This window comes from Berghia stephanieae, chromosome 14 (genome assembly GCF_034508935.2).
Source record: "Berghia stephanieae isolate SIO BIC M18660-M18661 chromosome 14, UCSD_Bste_1.3, whole genome shotgun sequence".
NCBI classification, from domain to species: domain Eukaryota; kingdom Metazoa; phylum Mollusca; class Gastropoda; order Nudibranchia; family Aeolidiidae; genus Berghia; species Berghia stephanieae.
The window spans coordinates 13,900,224-13,913,916 of NC_088373.1; the positions used below are offsets into that span (position 1 = coordinate 13,900,224).

A 13,693-nucleotide genomic window follows, 5' to 3' on the forward strand; every position below is an offset into this window, starting at 1 on the left:
CTTGGGGCCATCTCGGGCAGAAAAAATCTCATATGCAACGAACATCAAGTTTTTCTGTACACCAAACTAGTTGTCCATCGAGTACGGAAGAATGCTGGAATGAGATCCTTTTCTCATTTCGGACCCTCTGTTTGGAACGCCTTACCACAGAGCATTAAGAATCTTTGTCTATTTTTAAACGTTCGCTTAAGACATAATATCTGTTTCGTCTTTAGTAGATGGTATGAGAAGAAGGATAGGTCTGGTTTGTGTTGTGTGTTGGGTGTTTGTGTGTGTGTGTGTGTGTGTGTGTGTGTGAATGAGTATGTTTCAGCCAAAGTAATTTATAATTTAAGTGCTCAGAGTCTGGTGTCTAGGAGTTATAGCACTATATACGTATTCAGCATTATTATTATTATGATTATTATTATTATTATTATTATTATTATTATTATTATTATTATTATTATTATTATTATTATTATTATAAGAAGTCACACATAAGTCATACGTACAGGCCAGTTTGACAGAGAACTTCTTCCGGTCAACTTTTCCCAGGGCAGTGTTATTCGCTTCACAAGAAAATGTCTTCAAGGTATCTGATAAAAAAGGCAAAGGAAAATTAACTCTTTGAACAAAACGAGGGGCGGGGGGGGGGGGGGGGGTTATTATTCGAATGAAAACGATGAATTTTTAATAGATAATGATTTAATGATTTATAGTGATAATATAAATACAAATTGTGACCCAAAAAATCCTTGTTTTTAACTGCCAAGCGCCAATCTCTGATCTTTTTAAACTTGAGCTTTTTATATAGCGCAATATCCACTAAAAGTGCTCAACGCGCTTTACAAAGGGTGCCTAACCAACAGCAACACGTAACATGTAGAACGAGACATGACGTCTTTTAGGGTCTTTTAGGCGATATTACAATTTTTTCCGACAGAGACAAGGCTAAGGGCCAGGTACCCATTTTACACCTGAGTACGGTGAGAGAATGTGAGTAAAGAGCCTTTTCCAAGGACTCAACTATGCGCCGAGCGAGCCTTGAACCCAGGACTTTCCGATCCGAAAGCGAGTGTCGTACCACAAGACCACCTAGCCGCACAACGGACAAATTATACTCTTGGATAAAAGTTCTTGGATACATGATTTCTTTAACAAAACATGCTCTACAACACACTGTTCATTGTCTTTAAATTTTGTGTTGTACAAAATAAATTTGAATATGAAAAATGTTGGTTGTATCGTAACGAATGTGACGATTTACCTATAGTTGGTAAGGAGAAGGTTAAAGTTTGGAGACGTCGCACGTTCACAAATACAAATGCAGATTATTGTCAAAAATGTTCATATTGACATATAGGATACGGCCTACTTTCTCTTGGCAAACTATAATCATTATTTATATTGCAAGGGACACGACTTTAGTTTTCGGAATAGGATTCAATAGTCTGATGTCACGTCCGCCCAGCAACGAGCAGCTTGGTTCTAAACAAAGAAAATCGGTACTTTTTATATTTCATGCTTGCTAGAACTTTTTCACATGGCATGTGATCAGAAGCAATAAAATTCAAAACATGATCAGATTTATAATGTTTTTCTCCTCTGAATACACTTTTATGCTCGTTGGAGAAGTATTTTATAAGGGCGTCGGCCATTGTTCCGATAGCTTAGCGCCAGTTACTAAGTTACTATACGTCATTACGAAGGAAGTGACGTCACGACTGTTGAACCCTATTGGGTAAGAATTATGACGTTCACATTCAATTGTCAGTTTCACAAATATAAATAATTGATATTAACAGGATTTTAATTGTTTTCTTATAAAGAACAACACATTATCCTGATATGGGGAGAGGGGGGGGGGGGTTCGAAGCTCATTTACTATTTGAATGATCGTTTTCTTAGTTAGCACGGTATAATCAATGACTAGCAAATTTGATGAAAAAAAACGATAATAACCATATAGCTTGGACATAGATAGCAAAAATAAAACGGAATGCACGATTCAATTGTATTTATGAAAAAAGGTTATTTGGACGTTTCGGGTTTCCCCTTTTTGCAAACTTAAGAACTCTATCCTGTCTTCGCTCAATCGTCCAAAGTGTTTCATTCATAGTTTTTGTCATAGTTACAGTTGTCATAGTTGACATAGAAAAATCCTGAATTCCTTTGTTATTATTATTATTGTTATTTATTATTTTAGATAATATGATAAATGAATTTTTAAAAAACAACCTCCATATTGGACTGTGTATTTGAGTGAGGCATTCCCTGTTTCTGTCACAATGGTATCTTGCTTTTCATCAATCCAAATACTCTTATTAGTTTCAGGATAACCGGTCTCAGTAACTTCACATTCACAAACGGACAGGTCATCAGCGACGGCCCATTGTGTGGTATGATGTGTGTCATTATAGAAAGGGCAGTTGTTGATACGAACTTCTGGTTGTTCTGGGCATGAGAAGTATAGATTTGTATCAAAATGTGAAATGAAACAAACTTTTTTTTAATTATTAAAATCAAGATCATCATCATCATCATCATCATCATCATCATCATCATCATCATCATCATCATCATTATTATCATCATCATCATCATCATCATCATCATCATCATCATCATCATCATCATCATCGTCATCAGCATTATATTCATTAAGCATAAACATTCTTATTGCTGTTATAATAATAATAGTATTTATATATAATTAATTTTCTTCTTCTTCTTCTTCTTCTTCTTCTTCTTCTTCTTCTTCTTCTTCTTCTTCTTCTTCTTCTTCTTATTATTATTATTATTATTATTATTATTATTATTATTATTATTATTATTATTATTATTATTATTATCATTATTATTATTATTGTTATTATTATTATTATTATTATTATTATTATTATTATTATTATTATTATTATTATTATTATTATTATTATTATCATCATCATCATCAGCGTCATAACAATCACCACAAAATAACAATACTTACTTGTAATAATCACTTCCACATCAGTGGTCGTATTGACTGTATCAATTTGTGAATTTGCGGCAAAGCACCGGGCGACGTATTTGCCCTTTTGGGAAGCAGTGAATTGATAAACAATATCATGCACTGGAAATCCTGCAACCGTTTCATTAGTTTTATTATATTCGGTGCCCTCTGGCTGCAGTATACTGAAGGACATATTATGGCCTGGGTTTCGTTCGGTATCATTGACAGCACAAGTCACGTCTATTTTAACTCCAATTTTGAGAAATTCAGGTGGGGGATGTGGCTTAGCGGATACGGTATTTGGACCCCCTGGAAAAGAACAAGATGGAGAGGGTTGATATTTTGTAACTAGGTTATTTAAAAATGTTAAAATGTGTTAAAATTTAAAAGGGAATAAATTTACCACCCCCAACACTTTCCAACTCTAAAACATTTTTGTTCAAATTATGAGTTATTCCAGTATTTAAAACTGTACAACGACAGAAATACGTGTTTTAATAATAATATAATAATATTATAATAAAAATGAAGCGTTTATAAGCGCACACTTCCACCCAAAGATGCTCATTGCGCTATGAAAATAATAAATTAAACCCAAAAAACAGCTAAGTTACAATCAATAGTTAATCAATGCACAGATTAAGTTACACAATGGACTAAAAGGCACGGGAAAACAATTAAGATTCTTTTTTTAAAATTTCAATTGAAGGGCTGGATCTAGTTTTAAACTTATGCTATTCCATAACCGAGGGGCACTGATACAAAAAGCTTTACTGTTATATTTGTTCGAAATATTTCTTACGTTAAGCAATAAAGAGTCAGCAGCTCGCATTGGTTTATGGGGAGAATTTAGGGCAGTTGGACTTTTCGGGTTTCCCCTTTTTGCAAACTTAAGGACTCTATCCTTTCCTCGCTCATTTAAACTAAAGATTTTAGCTGCTGCTGCCCTGGTGAAAACATTAACACTTTATTTCAGGCAAGATCAAAATTGAGTACACTTATTAATTGAGCTTTAACATTGACACTCGTTCTAAAATAGCAATAGACATTCGCCATTTAGAGAATGATTTATATTGTACTCGAACTGGACACCACAGTTTGCTAATCTCACCCAAGACAGGACTTACATGTATGCGCCTCTTAGCTCATGTTGCCTTGGTTGGAAGTTTAATGCATTTATTTACCTACTCATTTTTATACGTATATATCTACGTCTTTTTCATTTTTATTTACATATTTATATTGGTTCTCGGTTAAAGAAAGGGTTGAACATAAAACCACTCTTATATGCTTTAAATGCCTTAACACGCCTAGTTATCTTGGGTCTTTTCTAAACAAAATAATTTACCTGTATAGGGCGCTTTAAATCATTCTGTATCGTCATTAGAGATTTTTAAAAAACAACATTTTTTAAATGAAAGAAATATACTTGTTTTGCCTAATTTTGGGGTCTGGCATAAAATAGTATAAAAATCTTGTGGTAGATTTTCCGCAAAACTAAAATAGGAATAACCTCCATATTCCTCTCTCTTATCAACATTGTAGCATATTGTGTCACAATAGAGACTTTACATATTTACTTGATTACAAATTTGCGAAAATTTTATGACAAAATTGATGTTAAAATTATATAATTTGTATTATAAGTCAAAATACATATACTCTATTATATTAAAATTATCTCTCTTTGGTAACATAATATATTATCTCTTTCATAACTGTCGAAATTTTTAGACAATTTCAAGAAATAGATTCTGAGAATTTTTGACACAGTAACCCATACCCCTAGAAAAATGACATATTGTCATTCTTTTTAATTGGATAATTTGAGAAATTCCACTTCAGTAACATTTTTTGTAAGATGATAAATGAAATATCGATTTCAACCCGAAATCTAAAGATAATATTTTTTGAAGGATGTTCCTAATAATTAGACCCAAATCACCCCTTAATGTACATTCTGCCTCTAGAAATACTTTTTTTCATTTGACCACACTCAATTCCAAGTAATAATTTATCAAATATAAAAAAAAAAACGTGAGTGGAGCAGGCACTTATGTTGATAACAACAAGAGATGAAGTGAGTAGAAAAGTGCCAGAAGACAATAGAGAATACAAATTTCGCGGCGGTGATGGGGGTTTGAACCCGCGACCTTACTGGTACGACAACTTCGCCTAGCCGGGAAGAGCGTGACTCTACCGTATGTGGTAGCTCTCTGGATGTGGCAGAAAGTTACGGTGTTCTTTTTTCAAAAGACTAGCATACTATACAGTAGCTACATGTTGTAGTCCTACTCGCACTTCAGTATAGGCGAGCGACGTTTATCCTTTACATTAAAGAAATATCTAACAACAATTTATAAGGTTTTACATACAGGCCACTCTCACTGTAAAGTTACGAGAATACAACGCTGTTCCGAAGTCGGTCTTTGCATCACAAATGAATGTTTTCTCATCATCTGCAAAAACAGAGGAACATTAAATAAGTAGGGACAAATGTATAATCTCAGGAGATTATACATTTGTCCCGAATTATTTAATGTTAAATACATAAGTTACAGGATAAAAATAGAGAAAACGAATGTTCTCATGAAGATGATGTCATTGTTTATGATAAAGGGGATGATGACGAAGTACAGAAACAGTTAGTAGCAGTAATAGAAGTTGCAATAGAAGTAGTAGTAGTGGTAGTAGTAGTAGTAGTAGTAGTAGTAGTAGTAGTAGTAGTAGTAGTAGTAGTAGTAGTAGTAGTAGTAGTAGTAGTAGTAGTAGTAGTAGTAGTAGTAGTAGTAGTAGTAGTAGTAGTAATAGTAGTAGTAGTAGTAGTAGTAGTAGTAGTAGTAGTAGTAGTAGTAGTAGTAGTAGTAGTAGTAGCGGTATGATCTTTGCTTCGTAAACAAAAGGTACCGAGTTCAATTACCCTAGTATTAGTAGTAGTAGTAGTAGTAGTAGTAGTAGTAGTAGTAGTAGTAGTAGTAGTAGTAGTAGTAGTAGTAGTAGTAGTGATTGTCGTAATAGTAATTTAATGATAGCAGTGGTTGTAGTTATAGTAGTAGAAGTAGTAGTAGTAGTAGTAGTAGTAGTAGTAGTAGTAGTAGTAGTAGTAGTAGTAGTAGTAGTAGTAGTAGTAGTAGTAGTAGTAGTAGTAGTAGTAGTAGTAGTAGTAGTAGTAGTAGTAGTAGTAGTAGTAGTAGTAGTAGTAGTAGGGATAGTCGTTATAGTGGTGGTGGTGGTGGTTGGAATGATGTGACGGAAAATTAGAAGTGGAGGGTTATAAAGAAATCTATAGAATTTTCACAGCCATGCAGCATCCAATAAAACAATAAAGAACACCAACCTCCACTTTGAGGATTGAAACTGAGCGCTCCATTTGAAATGAACTTTCCTTTTTCATCAACCCAGAAACCATTTTTTGCCACAGGAAAACCTTTGTCAACGACTTCACATTTACAAACAGATAGCTCATCAACCGTGACCCAATCAGTTGAATTTTTATAGGGCGGGCAGGATACGATGGCAACAGTTGGTCGTTCTGTAAATTAAACCAAAAAAAAGTAGGGGGCGGGACGGGGGGGGGGGAGGTAATAGAAAAACAACAGCAGATTGTGTAGAGCTAAAGCTAAAATATATCGACTTTCTCCAATAATTTTTTTTGAACCAACAAAGTTAGAAAAGAAAATTAGAAAAAAGACAATAGTCCCAATTATATAAAGGAGATGTAGTTAGCTGGCGCATGTTGTCATGTGGAGGTAACTGGTTCTCCAATTATGAACTCCGTTGGACGGCCGCTGGCAACACATGGAGAGACTGGCCAAAACATACTCCCGGAGACCCGAAATAGGCTGGCCTAACCTAGAGTACAATCGGTCAATGCAGCCGACACTGGAAGTCATTTGTTGATCCTCCAAATCAGGGTCCATGTGATCAGAATATTCTGGCATTTTTTGGAGGTAAGGTTTTCCTAGCCATATTACATCTGACGTGGGCGCGTCCCCTTTTGAACATAATGAAACTGTTAAATATGAGCGATCACTTCAAAATGGAATAATATCGAAGTGATTCAGATACTAAAATTCAAATTTATAGTCAAAATGTGAGAAATCGCTTATTTCTCTTAATTTATAAAGGATGCATTTTATTGAATTGACAAGAATTTTTAAAATGATACTTCTGGTTATTTTAAGTACAGATTTCTTTTCTGACAACCGGTCTACATTGACACACTAACGCAAGGGGCCAATGGAGCGAACTTTTATTCTGGAACTGACATTATTTTGGAGCCCACTGTGACGCCACCTATAGATAGTATGCGCTTGGCTAAGAAGCTCACAAAATTGCCATCCGGAAGTATAAAGGACAAACGCACAAAACTATGTGTAACCATGAACTTTTATAGTCTGGTTAATACAGTTTAGTGAGAATTACTCATAAACGCGGACAGCAAAAAGCAATAACAGAGACCTGAGTGACGTCAACTTCATTCTATCTATAGATAGTATGTGCTTGGCTAATGAGCTCACAGCATTACCATCGGGAAGTATAACGGACCATCACACAAAACTATGTGTAACCTTCAACGTTTTTTGTCTGGTTAATACAGTTTAGTGAGAATTAATCATAAACATGGATGGCACAAATCAATGACAAAGACCTGAGTGACGTCAACTTTGGTTTATCTATTCCCCATGAATAGAAATAATCGAGATGAAACAGAAGAAAACTTACAACAATTTTACAAGCAAGGTTGTGCAAGAGGTAGCTGGTCATTATATTAAAGATATATTTCACTTGTGTATGCAAAGAAACATCATTTTAATCATGACTTCTTATCATAATCAAGGACTGAATTACGTTGTGGATAACAATTATGTACAACGATGGAATTGATAATCATAACATTAACATAAGAGCGAAAGAGGATTAAAATCATGGTGGTTCTAATGATGACGACGGCAATGGTGGTGATGAATTCAATTCAATTCAAAAATTTCTGTATTCTCAGGAATGTTTGCATATTACCCAGAATACAGAGGATTAATAGTAATAGCAAAAAGAAATAAGGAAATAAATATTAGATCTTTATGATCTTTCTCCGACATCGAAAATTATCAAACATAGTTCTAGGTAAATATGATAAATATATCCTGCAATCTCACAGCCTCTTTAAATTTTTTACTTCCTTTTGAAGTTAAAATTAACATTATTATTTTTTGTTTAAAATGTGGAAATCAAATTTTAAAATTTAAGGACACACAAAAAGCTTTGGGTTAAGAAACACTTCAGCCAAAACATTTACATGTTTCATTATCCCACAAAGATATATGTTGTTTTTAATTGGATAAAAGAGGAAATTTCTCGTATGTGTACTGAGGAACTGTTGCACAACACTATTTAATATATTGCTTTCTAAATGAGGTAGTTTTGGTTTAGGTATGCCTAAAGTTATATTGTCTTTCTTCGAATGCTATTAAGTTTTTGAGGATTGGAGGGGACAAATTGTAAATGATTTTAAAAGTTCTTGCCGTTGGGACATCGTGGCTCAGCGGTAAGGTCTTTGCTTCGTACCCAAAAGGTACCAAGTTCAATCACTCGCCGCAGTGTGGCCTTGAGCAAGTCACCTCGCCCTAGCTCAATTTGCGGCGCTGCGCTGCGGCTGACGCCTCGGTTATTCCTGTCTTCCCTTGGAAATAACCCTAAAGACACATTCCCCTATTGGCGAATAAAGGGAATTCTATTTATTTTATTATTTTGTTATGTCTATTCTTTTGATTTCTATTGTGAGGACTTGGGTTTTTGTCAAAAGGTTATCATTAGAGCTACTATGGTCATAAATTAATCGAAGGGCACGTTCTGGGATTTCTTTTCTCTATTCTATTTAGTTGTGTTTGCTTTTGAGAAGAAGTGTCAGGCCATTGGACAAAACTTGAAGTTTGAAGAATGAATGCATGAAGATAGTCAGCCTGATAATTTATTCAAAAAGATGGTTACCACTTCGTTCATAACATTCAATTGTGGAGAGGCTTGACAGAAAATTTCTCTAATTTGGGCGTCGAATTTTAATTCCTAGCTATTTCACACATTCCTCACAGTATATTTCTGAACAGTTAAATCAAAAATTAAGTTTTTGGAGAGAGATTCCTCACTAATTGCTAAAGCATGACATTTGTCAGGATAAGCCTGAATGCAATTTGAATAGAACGCATTGCTTTCTTTCTTTAGTATTGATTAATTTCAGAATTCCACATTCATTGTGATTGTAACATAAAGTGTTGACGTCAGCATAGTTATACAAAGTGAATTGTTAAGATAAGGAAGATATTATCATTTTTGAAAATATTAAAAAGTAACGGTCCAAATTCTGTCCATGGGTTACTTCCCTTTCTATATTTTTCAAATCGCTGATCGGATATTCAATTTTCAATTTTTATTTGCTCAACGAGAGAAACTGAGTTTTTGAAGACGCCATAAGCAGACAACTTTTTTCTAAGAGTAATTTGTGCCTTAAATTTAATTTTTTTTCAATTGAGCTTTATATAGCGCAATATCTACTAAATGTGCTCAAAGTGCTTTACAAGGGGTCCCTGGTGAACAGCAACATTTAACATGTAGGACGAGACATGACGCCTGTTAGGCGATATTACAATTTTTCGGACAAAGACAACGCTGTTAACGGTCAGGTACTCATTTTACACATGAGTACGGTGAGAGAATGTGAGTAAAGAGCCTATTCCAAGGACTCAACTATGCGCCGAGCGCGAGGCTCGAACCCAGGACCTTCCGATCCGAAAGCGGGTCTCAAACCACTGGACCACATAGCCTTAAGCAAATCGAAAGCTTTAGAGAGGTCCATTTAAATTGTAGCCGGGTAGTGTTCGATGTCAAAGAATTCTTTTAAAGATTAAATAGAACTGTTCGGCAGTCATGCTTTCTTCTAAAGGCACATAACCATTATGAAAAACTGTAATAAATTGTTCAATTTAGTTGTTCAGCCAATAGTTGTTTTTTTTTCAAATATCTTTGATATCGATAGCAAAATACTAATCAGTCTGTAGTTCTTCAAACCAAGTGGATCATTCTTCTTAAACAGGGCTTTTTTGAGCCAGTTGTAACTTGTTTGCAAAAGTCCTTTTTTAGGGAGTCATTGACCATTTTACAAAACGTCGCCCTCTCACATTGTGTATCTGTCTAAAAAATACTTTTTAATGGATTCACTTTTTAGATTGATTCAATTCTTTATTTTTAATGTTTTTATCCAGGCACTTATGTTAATAACAAGAAATGAAAGGGTCGAGGATAGCTCATACGGTAGAGTCACGACCTCCCCTGCCAGGCGGAGTTGTCGTACAAGTGATGTCGCGGGTTCGAGCCCCCGTCGCCGCCGGGAAGTTTTTATTCTCGGTTGTCTTCTGGTACTTTCCTACTCACTTCATTTATTGTTATTATTTACTGAAATGGTTTTGCTCCATAGCAAAGGGTTTGTAAACTGAAAAGATTATCTATTTGGAGTTTTTCGATGTTAATTCATACACTATACATTCAATTTATGTGTTCCCAAGCTCATGAAATTGGCATGTTTCTTCCGATGTTGTTCCTATTTCGTCTTACCAGTTAGTATCCTTCTACTTTGTCTATTTTTTGTTCCAGAAAACACTAAAAGTTAGTCAAATGTTCCGTCAGAATGGTAGTCTAGTCTTTTCGCTCGCTTGGTATTATTATATTCTTCTGACAAATTCTAATTTATTGGTTAGGCCTTTTATTTCTTGCTATTTTTAGCAAATGAAATATGCATTTCACTTCTTTCGGAAACTTCTGCTGCTATTGTATTTGTTATTGTTCTGTGATTCGAATGTTCTTGTTCGGATATTGTTGTTAACTCTGTCCAGTAATGTCGGCGATATACGATCTTACTATTATCATAATCTTATCTTCTCCTTTTTAAAGAACGAGGCATTAAAACTCTTGCTGTAAGATGTAAATCATTTTAAAACAGCATTCTGTATTTTATTTGTATGCCGGACCTTTCGAACAAAAATAACTGGGCGTGTTTATACTTTGTGTGGCCAGTGCATTTGAATATTTTCCTACAAACGCCTCCCAGGTTTTTACAATTTTTAAATTTTATTATGTTGTTTTCTGACAAAAATATTTAAAATCGCATTTTGTTTTATAATAGATCTGTATTTACTTTTTTTTTTTGACATATCCACCATATATCCACTACACATACTCAAAACGCATTACAAAGACTCCCTGACCAACAGCAACACGTAACATGTAGAACGAGACATGACAACTGTTAAGCGATATTACATTTTTCCCAGACAGAGACACGATGTGAACGGCCAGGAACTCATTTTACACCTGATAACAGTCTGAGAATGTGAGTAAAGAGCCTTTTCCAAGGGTTGAACTTTGCACCGAGAGAGGCTGGAACCTAGGTCCAACCGATCCGAAAGCGAGCGTCGTACCACAAACCCGCACAACTATGACATTTTTTATTTCAAAAGATAGCTTTAGCTTTGTTACAAGTAAACACCACTGAGAGAATAGTAATATAAAAATCTAAATTTCGCCTTCTTGGTGGTATGTGAAAACGAAGTTGAAATATGACCAGAAATAGTATGGCTAGTTAATTTGTTAAGTGTACGAATCGTTTTAATTTGTTGTTACAATTCTCCTCAATACATTATGCAAACCTGGCTACTTGAACATCTAGAAAATCGCAGTTTTCAGGAGATAAGAATATTAGTTGCTAAAATTAACATTATAGACCAACAATTTACACTCAAAATGATTAAATAAAACTTCAAAAACCCTACAATTATGCACTCCGACAACAACTTTCATATTCAATAAGTTTTATATTACTCAGAGATGCTCATGAAGTTCTCAAGTTGGAGCCAACATTTCGTAATTCTGCTATTTTTTGGTATTCTTTCGTGAACGATGTTCTTTTTCCATTATTTGAATGAGAGCAGCTTAACACAATGTGAACATATCTTTTCGGCGGGTTGTCAATAATGTAAAAAAAAGATCGAATATTGTTTTGAATCTTAACATTTTCTAAAATGTAGTTTAAAGCATAACAAATAATGTCCTATTAAAGATTCCAGATAATTGTAAACAGACGTGTTTAAATTCCAAGTATAAATCAGTTTAAAATAGAGGAATAAAATATGGATTTCCAGAGAATCACAAAATACGACTTTCCTGTTAGACTTGTAAACATAGGAATGATGATGAGGATAATGACAACGATGATACTAGAAGAAGATCGAAGAAGAAGATAATGATGATGATGATGATGATGATGATGATGATGATGATGATGATGAGGATGGTGGTGAATGATGACGGTGAAGCTAAACAAATAAGGACAATAAGGCCGTGGATAGGACGGACTGTGAAAATTTAACTTACGATAAACAGAAAAGTTTAATGAGCTTTCTCCTTTTATAGAGTCATACTGTGTATTCGTTCCAATGCACTTAGCAATGATTTTCCCAACTGTTGAGGCGGTGTACCTATAAGTTGTAAACTTTTCAATGTCATCTTCTCCTGTATCTACAGCTGTATATCCAGTGTCCGCTGGGCTGAGAATCTGGAAGGAGATATTGCCATCCGGATTCACACCAGAGCGGGTCATCGTACAATTCAGGTCCACGGTACTTCCTCGTGTGACATTTACATCCGGTTTAGTAATTTGAAGGTCCAATGGTCCGTCTGGTGCGAATGAAGAGAAGGCAGTTTACTTTATCAATGAGAAATTTTTGAAAAACATAAGCAAGAAGGCAGTTTACTTTATCAATGAGAAATTTTTGAAAAACATAAACAAGAAGGCAGTTTACTTTATCAATGAGGAATTTTTGAAAAACATAAACAAGAAGGCAGTTTACTTTATCAATGAGAGTAATTTTTGAAAAACATAAACAAGAAGGCAGTGTACTTTATCAATGAGGAATTTTTGAAAAACATAAACAAGAAGGCAGTGTACTTTATCAATGAGAGTAATTTTTGAAAAACATAAACAAGAAGGCAGTTTACTTTATCAATGAGGAATTTTTGAAAAACATAAACAAAAGTGAATTCTATTCTTTCGTTTTCATGGGGCTTTAGTCGTTGGGTCTATCTTCAGAAAAGACCCATAAAAATCCAGGCTTTGCCACAGCACTTTTTGGCTACAAGGGAGCAAACCGGTATAGCAAGATGCAGAGCCTTGGTCGAACAGGGATCTCATATTATGTACCTATCCGTTCAGTCATCTGGGTCACATTGAGGCTTGCTTTACATTTTACATCAACGTAGGACATATTGTATTCATCACAACCCTCTTCCAGTTAATAGCATTGTTATCAGAATATCGGTAAATCGTTATAATAATATCACAACTTTCATATTGTACTGCTATTGCACATCATGATCTTGCTGTTTAGAGCCAATCAAATGAAATCATGACGGGAATTACTGGGGGTAGCTAATGATGTCAATAAAAAAGAGCTTTTATATAGTGCAATATCCATTTAACTGTACTCAAAGCGCTTTACAAGGGGTCCCTGGCCAACAGCAACATTTAACATGTAGGGCGAGACACGACGTCTGTTAGGCGTTATTACAATTTTTTCGGACAGAGACTACGCTGTTAACGGCCAAGTTCTCATTTTACACCTGAGTACGGTGATAGAATGTGAGTAAAGAGCCTTTTCCAAGGACCCAACT

At 34.8% G+C, this 13,693-nt stretch overlaps 1 protein-coding gene across 4 annotated transcripts in view; it reads right to left on the reverse strand.

Moving 5' to 3' along the window:
• LOC144960110 (uncharacterized) overlaps window positions 1-13,693 on the reverse strand; it is a 97,954-nt gene that overhangs the window by 40,272 nt on the left and 43,989 nt on the right. For all 4 annotated transcript variants that reach the window (XM_078893077.1, XM_078893078.1, XM_078893076.1 and 1 more), the window contains 6 exons: window positions 12,398-12,700; window positions 6,315-6,509; window positions 5,353-5,436; window positions 2,975-3,286; window positions 2,221-2,436; window positions 495-578 (listed from right to left, as the gene is read on the reverse strand). In XM_078893077.1, coding sequence (XP_078749203.1) covers window positions 495-578; window positions 2,221-2,436; window positions 2,975-3,286; window positions 5,353-5,436; window positions 6,315-6,509; window positions 12,398-12,700 — 1,194 coding nt within the window. The remainder of the gene's footprint in view (window positions 1-494; window positions 579-2,220; window positions 2,437-2,974; window positions 3,287-5,352; window positions 5,437-6,314; window positions 6,510-12,397; window positions 12,701-13,693) is intronic.